The sequence below is a fragment of the Drosophila willistoni genome, chromosome 3R, assembly GCF_018902025.1.
Source record: "Drosophila willistoni isolate 14030-0811.24 chromosome 3R, UCI_dwil_1.1, whole genome shotgun sequence".
Classification (NCBI taxonomy): Eukaryota; Metazoa; Arthropoda; class Insecta; order Diptera; family Drosophilidae; genus Drosophila; species Drosophila willistoni.
Window position 1 is genome coordinate 17,555,780 of NC_061086.1, and position 11,961 is coordinate 17,567,740.

At 39.0% G+C, this 11,961-nt stretch overlaps 6 protein-coding genes across 7 annotated transcripts; 1 reads left to right on the plus strand and 5 right to left on the minus strand.

The window, feature by feature from the left end:
* The first annotated feature begins 458 nt into the window (after positions 1-458).
* Positions 459-2,438, plus strand: LOC6647882 (methanethiol oxidase). Its single transcript, XM_002070727.3, has 7 exons — positions 459-478; positions 574-743; positions 831-1,300; positions 1,367-1,429; positions 1,497-1,926; positions 1,996-2,121; positions 2,186-2,438. The coding sequence occupies exons 1-7, from the start codon at positions 466-468 to the stop codon at positions 2,378-2,380; spliced, it is 1,467 nt and encodes a 488-aa protein (XP_002070763.1). The 5' UTR covers positions 459-465; the 3' UTR covers positions 2,381-2,438.
* A 299-nt stretch (positions 2,439-2,737) lies between these two features.
* On the minus strand, positions 2,738-4,495 carry LOC6647881. The gene is made up of 5 exons (XM_002070726.4): positions 4,300-4,495; positions 3,915-4,169; positions 3,515-3,850; positions 3,131-3,456; positions 2,738-2,909 (listed from the first exon to the last, which is right to left on the minus strand). The coding sequence occupies exons 1-5, from the start codon at positions 4,459-4,461 to the stop codon at positions 2,819-2,821; spliced, it is 1,170 nt and encodes a 389-aa protein (XP_002070762.2). The 5' UTR covers positions 4,462-4,495; the 3' UTR covers positions 2,738-2,818.
* A 92-nt stretch (positions 4,496-4,587) lies between these two features.
* On the minus strand, positions 4,588-6,010 carry LOC26530310. The gene is made up of 5 exons (XM_023178226.2): positions 5,755-6,010; positions 5,573-5,696; positions 5,149-5,514; positions 4,783-5,084; positions 4,588-4,712 (listed from the first exon to the last, which is right to left on the minus strand). The coding sequence occupies exons 1-5, from the start codon at positions 5,766-5,768 to the stop codon at positions 4,652-4,654; spliced, it is 867 nt and encodes a 288-aa protein (XP_023033994.2). The 5' UTR covers positions 5,769-6,010; the 3' UTR covers positions 4,588-4,651.
* Positions 6,011-6,077: 67 nt separating this feature from the next.
* On the minus strand, positions 6,078-8,263 carry LOC6647880 (heat shock 70 kDa protein cognate 2). The gene is made up of 2 exons (XM_002070725.4): positions 8,015-8,263; positions 6,078-7,958 (listed from the first exon to the last, which is right to left on the minus strand). Exons 1-2 carry the CDS (start codon positions 8,186-8,188, stop codon positions 6,225-6,227), a joined length of 1,908 nt encoding a protein of 635 aa, XP_002070761.1. The 5' UTR covers positions 8,189-8,263; the 3' UTR covers positions 6,078-6,224.
* A 250-nt stretch (positions 8,264-8,513) lies between these two features.
* LOC111519173 (small lysine-rich protein 1) lies at positions 8,514-9,025 on the minus strand. Its single transcript, XM_023178546.2, has 2 exons — positions 8,821-9,025; positions 8,514-8,763 (listed from the first exon to the last, which is right to left on the minus strand). Exons 1-2 carry the CDS (start codon positions 9,019-9,021, stop codon positions 8,695-8,697), a joined length of 270 nt encoding a protein of 89 aa, XP_023034314.1. The 5' UTR covers positions 9,022-9,025; the 3' UTR covers positions 8,514-8,694.
* A 27-nt stretch (positions 9,026-9,052) lies between these two features.
* On the minus strand, positions 9,053-11,104 carry LOC6648055 (serine protease snake). 2 transcript variants are annotated; one of them, XM_002070723.4, is made up of 6 exons: positions 10,709-11,103; positions 10,303-10,642; positions 10,007-10,116; positions 9,528-9,945; positions 9,340-9,469; positions 9,053-9,280 (listed from the first exon to the last, which is right to left on the minus strand). In XM_002070723.4, exons 1-6 carry the CDS (start codon positions 10,909-10,911, stop codon positions 9,192-9,194), a joined length of 1,290 nt encoding a protein of 429 aa, XP_002070759.2. In that variant the 5' UTR covers positions 10,912-11,103; the 3' UTR covers positions 9,053-9,191. The 2 variants fall into 2 exon arrangements, with proteins under 2 accessions (XP_002070759.2, XP_023034313.1); XM_023178545.2 differs by having other exon boundaries at positions 10,303-11,104.
* Between the last annotated feature and the right edge of the window lie 857 nt (positions 11,105-11,961).

An 11,961-nucleotide genomic window follows, 5' to 3' on the forward strand; every position in this document is an offset into this window, starting at 1 on the left:
GCCCATGATTTTTCGATAGCAGCAGTGAATCGATACAACAATCGTTTTTCAAAAGTGTGGCGCTAAACTTTGAAATTCTTAAATATATTCGAATTCTGTAAATTCGTTCTTCAACATTGTGACTTTCAAAATCTGATGAAATTATTATAATTAAGCGAATTTTCTGGACTATATCGTATCACCAAAACTAATCTGAATAAACATTTCTGGTTAAAGAGTAAGCGATAAGGAATTTTAACATTTCTAAGCCTCATTTTCGATATTCAATTTATCTAATTTAGACCAGGTTCAACATGTTTGTTATTGACTTACCAGTTCATCTATTTCTACCGGTTTTCTTCGCTTAATTTCTCTGAGAGCAATGTTTTGGGAGAATGGAGAAAGAGAAGACAATGGAGAGCAGCAATATAAAAGCTCCACACAACTGCGGAGCGTATTTAGTTCGCTGTCATTCTTAATTTAACAATGTCCGAAAAATGTTTGTGTTCCCAAGAATAAAGATTAAAATTTATACACAACAACATTCGTGATTGGAATAAAATGTTGATAATAATATTGTTTTGGTTTTCACAGCTTGTTGTGTTGGCGTGGGTCCCGGATATGCAACGCCACTGGATGCCTTCCAAAATGGACCAAGGGAGAAGCTTCTATATACTGTGACTATTCAACCCAATCTAGACGAGCCCCATGGTGATTATCTTTCGACAATTGATGTGGATCCGGAGAGTCCAACATACAGTCAAGTAAACAATATTCTCATTTTGTTAATTGATAATGAGAATTGTTTTTAAGAGAGAGCCCCTCCCTTTATATATGTATACATTTTATAGATAATACATCGCAATTTTACGAATCACAAAGGCGACGAATTGCACCATTCCGGATGGAATGCCTGCTCTAGCTGTTATTATGTTGACAAGAATGCCAAGAAGGTGTCCAAGAGGGATCGTTTGGTTTTGCCGGCTTTAAATTCGGACTTTATTTATATACTCGATGTGGCAACAAATCCGAGGAAGCCCGAAATCATTAAAGTAATCGATGGTAATGTACTAAAGAGCCACAATGTTACGGCTCCGCATACAACCCATTGTCTAGCCAATGGCAATATAATGATATCTGTTATGGGTGATGCTGAGGGCTATGCCAAGGGGGACTTTATTCTTTTCGATGCCGATTTCAATTGCATTGGAACCTGGACTAAAGGCGACAAAAAGGCCATTTGTGGTTATGATTTTTGGTATCAGCCCTACTTTGATGTTATGGTGGCCTCCGAATGGGGAGCACCTAATAAGTTTAGAAGGTATGCAATCAATTGCTGGTTATCCATGGAAGAAGAATAATTAAAAATGTCGTTTACTTTTTTCAGAGGCTGGAAAACGGAGGATCTTAATGATATGACTCAGTATGGTTGTAGGCTAAATTTCTACAGGTAACTTTACCTCATTGAGTAAAATATGCGAAATTATGCAAAATAAACAAACTTTATCCTCCTTTAGATGGTCTACACAAACTTTATATCAAACTATAGATCTTGGGAAAGAGGGTATAACTCCTTTGGAGATACGCTTTCTGCATGATCCCAAACGTGCTGAAGGATTCGTAGGCTGTGCCTTGTATGCGAAAGTTTTCTATTTCAAGAAGAAGAATGACTCTGACGAATTTGAGGCAAAAAAGGTTATAGACATTCCCGAGAAAGTGGTCGATACTGGAAATGGAAAAGACGAGATAATGGGTGGCATGATATCGGATATTATTATATCCTTGGATGATCGTTTTCTATATGTCAACTGCTGGAGACATGGCGATGTTCGCCAATATGATATCAGTGATCCAGAGAATCCAAAGTTAACGGGCCAATTGTTTTTGGGAGGAGCCATTAGTAGTGATTTGCCCAATATTACTGTGAAAGAGGACAAGGAATTGAGTGTAAGTCATAAACAACAAATTTCGCAGTCAATTAATGTTTAATTGTACTTTCTTTTGTGGATAATTTAGGCACGACCAGCCCCTTGTTTTGTGAAAGGTCGTCGGCTGGAAGGTGGCCCACAAATGATGCAACTCTCACTTGATGGCAAACGTTTGTATGTCTCATCTTCGCTTTATTCACCCTGGGATAAGCAAGTGAGTCATTTGTAATGTCTTCCTTTGTAATCACTAAATGATTAACCTTTTGTGTATTATTCAGTTTTATCCCGAGATGGTATCAAAAGGCGGACATGTGGTTTTAATTGATGTTGATATCGTAAATGGTGGCATCAAATTGAATGAAAACTTTTTCGTGGACTTTGCTAATGAGCCCTATGGTCCAAGTTTGCCACATGAAATGCGGTATCCTGGCGGAGATTGCACTTCTGATATTTGGTTGGCCAACGATGCTTAAAAAATGTGTTATAATTACATATCATTCCAAATAAACGTAATTTGTTTTTCCATTTTTATGTGAAATGTTTTTTATCTCATAATTTTTCTGTGATTTAGAAAATGCAGAAAAAAAGTCATCATAAAGTTTCAAAGAGTAGCGCAGAAAGAAGTCCATTTCGAAGATTAAGATTAAAACCACTTTGCATATTTCACAGCGATTTAAACACATCATATTTGTTATAACTTAAATCATGTTAAAGCTTCGGAGATGTCTCCAAGCAGACTCAATGGCAATGATATAAATACATACATACACATATGTATATGAATGTTTATATTACCTTTAATGATTCAATATAATTTGCATATTCGCATATTCGTGATAGCGTCAAATGGTACCAAGTAGATACTTGTCTTTATTTAACTTGCCATAGTTTATGACATTTGGTTTTGGCTCTTACAGAAATGGCATAATTGGAAATTTATTAACCGTAGACATTATAGTGCTTACATTCGGTAATCGCATTAAATCAAGCAAACGCTGTCCACTGTAATATTAAAGAAATATGCATAACATTTAGCTCTTTTTCAATCAATTTGAATTAAGTTTTAAAATATAACTAACAGAAATTTAGGCCATACTCTATACAAAAAGGATAAGAGAATAATAAGGACTTTAAATTGGATTGGATTGGATCAAATAAAGTGGCTTATCTCACTATGAACAAAAGGATTATATACAATATTCACTATCTCTGTCAATACTTACTTATGATCGCAGGTGCAGTCTATGAAATTCTTTGCCAATGTGTTTAGACATTTTTCATGGTAGAAGAAAATGTGCACTAAATATGCTAAATTACAGGGTATCAGCAATTTAGCCAAAGGCATGCTCTTTAGTAGTTCCAATACTTGGCTCTTTCCACTTGTTCCTGCACAGAATTGCTGCCAAATGACTTGAATGGCAATTACAATAGCAAAACTCATGAAAGTCAAACGATTTAGAAAGATATAGGCGCTGCCGCTTAGAAATCCGGCCACTAGGTTTGTGACATTAAGGTCAAAGACCTTTCCCAAAAGCAGACATTGCACCAACTGGAAAAAACAATTTTCCACTGTTAATGACAAAAGAGAATTGATGGTACATAGGTACCTTAAATATTCCTATGTAGGTTCCCAGAAAACCGGTTGTCCTCAACTTTTGTAGTGGTTTTAGATCTCTCTGCGTCAGTGCATTTACCAGGTCCAAGGCAAAACCAATACCCAGATAAGTACCTAGTTGGTTCACACTATGCTTCAGACGTTTGCCTAGTGACCAGTCGCAGAAATCTTTGGGCAAAGCAGACGGTTTTATAAACCAAAATCCGGAGTATTTTCGTAGCTGTTGAAAATGCAATACCACCAGGGAACAAATCATGAATATGAATGTTTGACCAAGTTGGGAATGCACTAGACCAACATTCAATTGTCGCAGCATACTCTCCAGAGCCTGTCAAAACAATAAAAACATGGCTCTAATTGAAGACAAATTTATAATTTATATTTGTACTCACAGCATGAGTTGTTCCTGTAACAAAATAAAGTAAGACTGGCGGTGGCATCCACCAGCAAATTTGTGAAGATAGCCAACAGGACAGCAAAGGTGTCCAACTGCAAACGAATCGCCCATTTATTCGTCTTGCAATGCACATAAAGTAAAATGTGAATGCATTAAGGCAAGCTGCAAAACTTGCGGATTGGGCATAGTTTCTTATGATGTCCCTTAGAACATTCCTGTTGAGCTGATGACGCTTAGTCAGCAGAGGAAACTGCAGGTGGAAGAGTTTGAAATAAGTAATGCAACTTATAAATCTCTAATTTATAAGAATTGCTACTCTTTCTATTGGTCTAATCAACACAATATTAAAGGACTGGGATAAGCTTTCATTTTGATCTCACCAGCAGCAATGGGGAATAATATTTGGCACTGGATACATGATTACGAAAAATATTCCAGAGCAAAGCCTGTGTACAGCTCTGATATGGTCGGCTATGTAAGACACGGGAACAATGGAGTCGATTCAAGGGCCATTCCAAAAGCTTACTGGGTGCAACAGCCATTTCACTGGAACAACTAAACGATTTAGACTAACTCAAAAACTTGGAACCCCATGACTACTCGAAAAAAACACACAATCACTAGTCTGTTCGTTGCAGGTTAAAGGTTAATTAGGAAACAGAAAAAAGTTTTCAAATATATACGATATATATATGTATGTATATTATGTGTACTTAGTATGCATTTGTAATACTAAGTCTGCCGGCCCTTAGTTGGTTGCAGTTGAAGCAAACGTTTGTTAATGTTCAAAGCGCTGTGGAGTAACAAAACAAAGAAAGTATTGCCAATTATAGTATACATTATTTAGAAATCCAGAAACTTACTAATTGGCCGTTGTGTTATTAATAATGACAGCTGCCAGGCCACTAACACTACTAGGATCCAGGACATAGTTGTGTATGAGAAAGGCAAGAATCATGGGGAATAACACATCACTCCAGCCATAACCACATTTGAATGATGGCTTGTATTTGGCCCAAAGAGAACGAATGGCTTCCAATAGTCCAAAGGTCAAAATTGTACGTTTTGGATAGCAAATGAAGCTAAGACCAGCCAGGAAGCTAGCTAACAAATGTTTTTGTCTAATTCGGTTATCCTCTTTGCCCATAAGATAACAATGGGAGACCTAAAGGTAAAAATGGATCAATTAATTTCAAAATATATATGTACATAAATTTATGATTCTCCACCCTGTAGATGCCAATATAGCAGACCAGCCAGAATACAGATTCCAAGCTAAAGTGACTTAGATTCCATTGGCCGCTTTTCGTGCAGCTAACCAAGGCCTTGAACATATCCAAAGCCAATCCGATAAGGCAATAATTACGCATTCCTCTCACAATGTGAACACCACAATTCGGATCTTTATGGGTGCAGGTATCATTTGAAGCAATTGCCTCTGGCCTTAGGAACCAGAAACCCTTGTGCCAACCCTTTTGCTTGCCTTCCATAATTATGGCACTGCAGCACATGAAAACCAAAGTTTGAAGTGTCAGTGAAGAGGATAATAGTCCAGTCATTGGTAATTTTCTCTGCAGAAGTAGACTTTCTATAAACTAAGGAAAAGATGTAAATCAATTATGATTATCTAACAGATTAATGGATTATACTCACCGATTGGAAAATTCCTGTGTGCTGGAGATGTTTAACACGTTCTGGCAGAAATGTCGTAAAGGCGCCACCCACAATGGAAGGTAGAAAAACTAGAGAATACAGTTGAAACTCTCCAAGCAGGTGCCTGCAATGCATATCTCAAATGTTTAATGATTAAGGAAATTATCTTGAGCCTTGACTACCGTAAAGCACACATTGTGGTGGCAATTACCCAGCCATTGATAAGGCCGCCCAATGTCAACTGCTGATGATACCAAATAGTATCTCGTAGTATATTGAAGAAATTTCCACTTTCCCGTAGTCTCTGTTTGAGCAGATGAAGCAATGCCACGGGCACATAGTATTTGCCATTGGAGCAACAGAAATGCCAAAGATTCACGACTGTCGCCCGCCGACAGCTATGTGGATGCAGCAGCTCATTGCAACGAAGAGAACTGAAATGTTTTTCAAACAATGTACTCAAGACGGCCATCAAAATGCAATTAAATGGGGTACAACTTAGAAATGTTTTAATGTTCGGCCACCTAGTTAATGACTTGTTAATTTATTTTGAAATACATATTCAATATGTTCACAAAAACACGGCCGAATAAATTGTCTGTAAGTAATACTGGAGCAAACGAAGAAGAAAAAGGAGCAGAAGACCGCTCAGCTAGTCAACCTCCTCCACAGTTGGACCCGTTTGCTGTTTACCGTGAGATGATCCACCAGATCCGCCAGTGGAGCCATGCAACTTGGTCATAATGGGACCGCAAACACGTTGACTTTCCTTTAGATGATGTTCGTATTCGTCCTTTTCGGCCAGTGTATTGGCATCTAGCCAGGAAGATTCAGATGCACATTTATCACGAACCTTTTTGCGTTCGGAATCGTTGATAGTTCCGGATGGGGCATCGTCCACAGCTTGCTTGCAGCCGTAGACATAACTCTCTAGACTGTTGCGTGCCTTGACCCGTTCGCGATGGCAGTCATCTTCCGCTTTAAATTTTTCTGCATCGGCCAACATGCGATCGATTTCGGCCTTGGACAGGCGACCCTTGTCATTGGTAATGGTGATCTTCTCCAGTTTCCCAGTGCTATTGTCTTTGGCACTTACATTCAAAATGCCATCAGCATTTACGTCAAAGGTCACACAGATTTGGGGAACACCACGCGGTGCTGGTGGAATGCCTCCCAGGTTAAAGTTGCCCAACGTATTGTTATCCTTGGTCATGGCACGTTCGCCCTCAAACACCTGGATGGTGACAGCATTCTGATTGTCACTGTAGGTGGTGAATATTTGCTGCTGTTTGCAGGGAATTCGCGCATTACGATCCACCAACTTGGTCATCACACCGCCAGCCGTCTCGATGCCCAGAGAGAGTGGTATAACATCCACCAGCAATAGATCCTGAATCTTTGAGCTACCAACGCCCGTTAATATGGCCGCCTGGACGGCTGCTCCATAAGCCACAGCCTCATCTGGATTGATGGACAAGTTCAGCTGCTTACCACCAAAAAAGTCCTGCAGCAGACGCTGAATCTTAGGAATTCGTGTGGATCCACCGACCAAGACCACATCATGAATGGCCTTCTTATCCATCTTGGCGTCACGAAGGGCACGTTCCACAGGCTGCATGGTGGAACGGAATAGATCCATGTTCAGCTCCTCGAAACGTGCCCGAGAGATCTTTGAATAAAAATCAATGCCCTCATGCAAGGCATCGATCTCTAGAGAGGCTTCAGTGCTCGAGGATAACGTACGCTTAGCTCGCTCACAGGCTGTACGCAAACGGCGCATTGCACGGGCATTCCCCCTAATATCTGCCTTATGCTTACGTCTAAATTCTTCCAGGAAATAGTTGACCAGACGATTGTCAAAGTCTTCGCCACCCAAATGTGTGTCGCCCGCCGTGGATCTCACCTCGAAGAGAGAGCCCTCGTCAATGGTGAGTATCGATACATCGAATGTACCACCGCCCAGATCAAAGATAAGCACATTCCGTTCGCCATTCAAGTTCTTATCCAAACCATAAGCTAGAGCAGCAGCTGTCGGCTCGTTGATGATACGTAAAACGTTTAGGCCAGCAATCGAACCAGCATCCTTGGTAGCCTGACGCTGCGAATCATTGAAATAGGCCGGCACTGTGATGACGGCATCCTTTACCTTGGCCCCCAAATAGACTTCGGCAACCTCACGCATCTTGGTCAACACCATGGAGCTAATCTCTTCGGGAGCAAAACGCTTGCGCTCGCCCTTAAATTCTACCTCGATTTTGGGTTTGCCATTCTCATTTACAACCTTGAATGGCCAGTGCTTAAGATCCTCTGCGATTTTTGGATCATCGAATTTTCTTCCAATCAAACGTTTGGCATCAAAGACCGTGTTGTTGGCATTCATGGCCACCTATCAGATAGTGTACTTCACAATCATAATCAATATATTAATCCAATTAGACTTACCTGATTCTTGGCCGCATCGCCAATCAAACGCTCTGTATCATTGAAGGCCACATAGGATGGGGTTGTACGATTGCCCTGGTCATTGGCTATAATCTCAACTTTACTATTCTGCCAAACACCCACACAGGAATAGGTGGTCCCTAAATCTATGCCCACGGCTGGAGTCTTGGCCATTATTGCGAATTTTGTTACCTTATTACGATTGTTGTTGTAAAATTTATGCTTGTTTTATTTTTATTTAATACAGTTAAAAGTGTTTTTTTTTATGACAACGTTTTTTAAAATTATTAAAATTTTTCGAGGCTCTATCCGTTTGTATGTGGATTTGTAAACTGATAAAGTTAAGGGGCTTTTATACACCTTGAAGCCAAAGAAAAAAGACGTAACTTTTGACAGTTTTTTCTATGAACACTTTTTAAAATATTTCGATATCGATTTACTTATCGAAATATGAGTACATAATCATAATCATATACAAGAGAATTATCCCTTTCCACCTCTAGAATTTTCGGATGAAGTTATGTTTAAACAGAATATTTTCTGGCTAAAACAAAAAAAAAGACTGCGTAGGTTTTTATTACTATAAAAGTCAAGTTTCCTTTTTTGGAATCTCTGGATTGTTTGTAGTTTAACATGAAAAGTAAAAAAATAATTGGCAAATTATTTAAATTTTCATTAATTTAACGTTTCCCCTTCTTTTTCTTCTTTTGGCCATCTGGCCAAGCAAAGCCACGTGATTTTAAGACGTCCTGAAATCGGAATTATATACTGAAATATATTTTTGTTTGAAATGAACATTTTCTCACCTGAACATTATGGCACACATAGTAGGCATTTTCCATGGCAGCATCGTTAAAAATATCACATCCAATGGACTTGCCCACGCCTCCTTTTTTCTTACCACCTCCGCCGCCCTCTTTCTTCTTTTTCTCCTCACCCTCTCCACTGCCAGCATTACTGGATGTGGAATCTTTGCTATTGCGTTTCTTTTTACTTTTGCCAACCATTTAAGTGAATAATGAATAGCTAATGCTCGAATTGTTTTCAATATTAATATTTAATCTTATTGATTTAATAAAAAGGGCAAAGTCCACGTTGCCGGGCAACCAACTTCAAAACTTAACAATATGGCATAAACCTGAGCTGTTTGCGACTAATTACTTAGTCTTTTTTTAAATTAACGTCTATTCGAATATTCTTGATAGTAATTGGGCCAGACTATAGACGAAATCCAGTCAATATAGGAGGAAACTCGTGTATAAACTCCTGTTAAAATTGAATAAAACTTTAGTAGATTCAATTGAAGGAATAGATTTCGAACTCACCTGGATACTCGCTACGGCAATAAGTGCCGTAGGAGGTGATGCCCACCAGATAGTAACGGAAACGTCTGCGATTCCGATGACGCCGACGTCTACGCTCTAAATTAAGCTGCAGTGGTCCACCGGAATCGCCCTGTTGTTCAATAGATTGTTAGCCAAGTTACTAGGCATCCAGGAAGTTTTGCACTCACCTGGCAGGTATCGCGATTCTTCTCATAATCATGGGCACATATCTGGCTAGTTAATATACCTTGTGGTGCACTCTCGTCTGAGGGTAATGTACTATTGCACTTTTCCTGCGGAACTATTGACAAATCCAATTCGGTCAGGACATTTGTAGGCGCCTGAGCGAATCCTGTTGATCCATAACCCATGCTATGTACCTTTTCGTAAGGTATTTCGTTTCGCACCCAAATTCTTACTGGTTTCACAAACCAAGTGTATTCCACTGGTCGATTTAACTCGATTAGCCCAATGTCATGATAATAGTATGTATCATTGTATAAAGGATGCAAATGGATCTTAGCCACACGACGTCGCTGTGGTGCTACATCATTTTCCCATTCTTTCAATTTGATGTCACCGATTTTGACGACATCGGGAGCAGTGCTTAATGTGGTAAAAAGGATATAAGTAAAAAGGATCTTGGTTCTAAGGAGATTAAACTTACCCATGGGTGGTCAAACAATGAGCTGCTGTTAGTACAAAGTTTTCACTTATTAAACTGCCGCCGCATTTGTAATCAATCTCTCCATTCTCATTGTGAAATCCCAGAGCGGCCTGTAATCGAAAGAGCAACAGAGAAAGAGAGAGAGAGAGAAAAGCAGAGACTTAATAACGGTTATCAAACAACGAATTCAAAGTATCGATTATGCTAATCAAGTCGTAGTTGCCACTGTATAGCCGTCGTTTCGCTAGATTCCGGTTTTGTGTGATTTTTTTTTTTTTTTGTTTTGATTTACTAACCATATGCGGGTATTGCCCTGGAGCAACAATTGATCTGCCATTGAAATCGTCGTGCAAATCCTCTGTTTCAGCCGATTTGTTGTACTCATGTGAATCCATTTTCTGCTCCATATTGTGGTAAATCGTACCAAAATGACGATAATGATCTCTCGGTGGTGGACGCGGTGCAAACCAATTTTCTCGCGGTGGTGGCCTTCTGTTCGGTGAGCCTCTTGGCGGTGACCCTCTTGGTGGAGGCCCTCTTGGTGGGGGAGGACAGCCTGGAGGCGGACCGGGAGGAGGTGGTCCGGGCGGGGGCGGTCCCGGAGGCGGTGCTCCACAAGGTGGCGGAGGTGGTGGCCTATAATATGGGTTAAAATCACCTGGCCATTGATTGTAATCCCATTGATTGTAACCTACGCCCCACCTGTTTTGCTCTGGCTGCTGCTCCTGCTGCTGATTCGGATATCGAAAGTCAATTTGCTCCGTCTGCTCATTCGGAAAACGGAAGTCATTTCCATTGTCCTCATTGTTATTCCAATACTGACCGCTGACATTTACTCCAATTAAAATTAGAGTAAGTAAAACGGCTGCTTTAGAATTAACCATCCGCCGGGCTTTCAGCTCCATGCTACTTAAATGTCTTGAGTGCTTGACCGAACGATTTGAACTGTTAGATGCGGACGCTATTTCTCTCGAACCGTTTTGTTTTGTTTTGTTTTTTTATTGGTGGAATTTTAAATAAGGTACCCGCATTAATTAATAAGAAATACATTGAAATACGTACATTCATACAAACACAAACGCACACACACATGTAGACTTATACTCATGCTAAATTAAACAAATATATAAACAGAGAGGTTTACTGTTGATTTCTATATCATGCTGGCCATTAAACTAAGTCCACTCCTTTATTTGTGATTCATTTATTTTATAGACAAATAATCTCGAAGAAACCTTCATAAATTGGAAAAATTGGTTTCCTGAAATGCCAAATTGTGATTAATTATAGTTCGTATGGTTTTTAGTATTGGAATCTATTGTACGTAGTTCTAGTAGAATAAAATCGAAGATTCTATATACAATATACAATTTAATACAATTTATGTATAACGTTAAGAAGGAAATAATATTTTAAAAACGCATTTGATCTGAGATTTATTTAAGAAACAGGTTATAGTTTAATATCTCGAAAAGGTAATGGTATAATAGTTTTACAGTGTGCTTTAAATAAATAGGTAAGCTCTATTGTATGGCAATAACTTTTTTTAAGAAGCGTAAATTTTAAGAACGTATCTAGAAAGAGAGTGTGTTTAATTAAAAAACCGATAGTTTCTAAAAAAAATTAGAAATTTAAATTTTGGAGCTGAAGATTTATCAAAATACAAGTTGTAAGATTCACTGGTTGAGCCTAAGAAGAGCAGAAAAAGTCAAAAATGATTTAAGACACATATATTTCGGGAAAAATTTGGATAATTCATTAGTTTATACCATAAAATTGGGCAAACAACTGAAGAAATCGGCTTAGCTAGGAATTAAATTACATGTGTATATACATATAATGTAAAAGATTTGATAAAAAACGTGGTGCACTTTTTTTAAATGACCCAGTAGAAATATACGCGGAAGCTGCCATGACGATATTTGGATTCCAAATATACTAACCAACCAATTACC

Coding starts and splice junctions, on each gene's coding strand:
- LOC6647881 (XM_002070726.4), bottom strand. CDS start 4,461: ATGGCTGTTGCACCCAGTAAGCTTTTGGAATGGCCCTTGAATCGACTC. Junction 4,170..4,299: donor ATTATTCCCCATTGCTGCTG/GTGAGATCAAAA, acceptor TTCCACCTGCAG/TTTCCTCTGCTGACTAAGCG. Junction 2,910..3,130: donor GACTGCACCTGCGATCATAA/GTAAGTATTGAC, acceptor TTAATATTACAG/TGGACAGCGTTTGCTTGATT.
- LOC111519173 (XM_023178546.2), bottom strand. CDS start 9,021: ATGGTTGGCAAAAGTAAAAAGAAACGCAATAGCAAAGATTCCACATCC. Junction 8,764..8,820: donor ATGTGTGCCATAATGTTCAG/GTGAGAAAATGT, acceptor TTCCGATTTCAG/GACGTCTTAAAATCACGTGG.
- LOC6647882 (XM_002070727.3), top strand. Junction 1,927..1,995: donor AAGAGGACAAGGAATTGAGT/GTAAGTCATAAA, acceptor TGGATAATTTAG/GCACGACCAGCCCCTTGTTT. Junction 2,122..2,185: donor ATTCACCCTGGGATAAGCAA/GTGAGTCATTTG, acceptor TGTATTATTCAG/TTTTATCCCGAGATGGTATC.
- LOC6647880 (XM_002070725.4), bottom strand. CDS start 8,188: ATGGCCAAGACTCCAGCCGTGGGCATAGATTTAGGGACCACCTATTCC. Junction 7,959..8,014: donor GCGATGCGGCCAAGAATCAG/GTAAGTCTAATT, acceptor ACTATCTGATAG/GTGGCCATGAATGCCAACAA.
- LOC26530310 (XM_023178226.2), bottom strand. Junction 5,515..5,572: donor ACACAGGAATTTTCCAATCG/GTGAGTATAATC, acceptor TCTTTTCCTTAG/TTTATAGAAAGTCTACTTCT. Junction 5,085..5,148: donor GCTATATTGGCATCTACAGG/GTGGAGAATCAT, acceptor TTTTACCTTTAG/GTCTCCCATTGTTATCTTAT.
- LOC6648055 (XM_023178545.2), bottom strand. CDS start 10,911: ATGGAGCTGAAAGCCCGGCGGATGGTTAATTCTAAAGCAGCCGTTTTA. Junction 10,117..10,302: donor CAGGGCAATACCCGCATATG/GTTAGTAAATCA, acceptor TTTCGATTACAG/GCCGCTCTGGGATTTCACAA. Junction 9,946..10,006: donor CATTGTTTGACCACCCATGG/GTAAGTTTAATC, acceptor TACCACATTAAG/CACTGCTCCCGATGTCGTCA.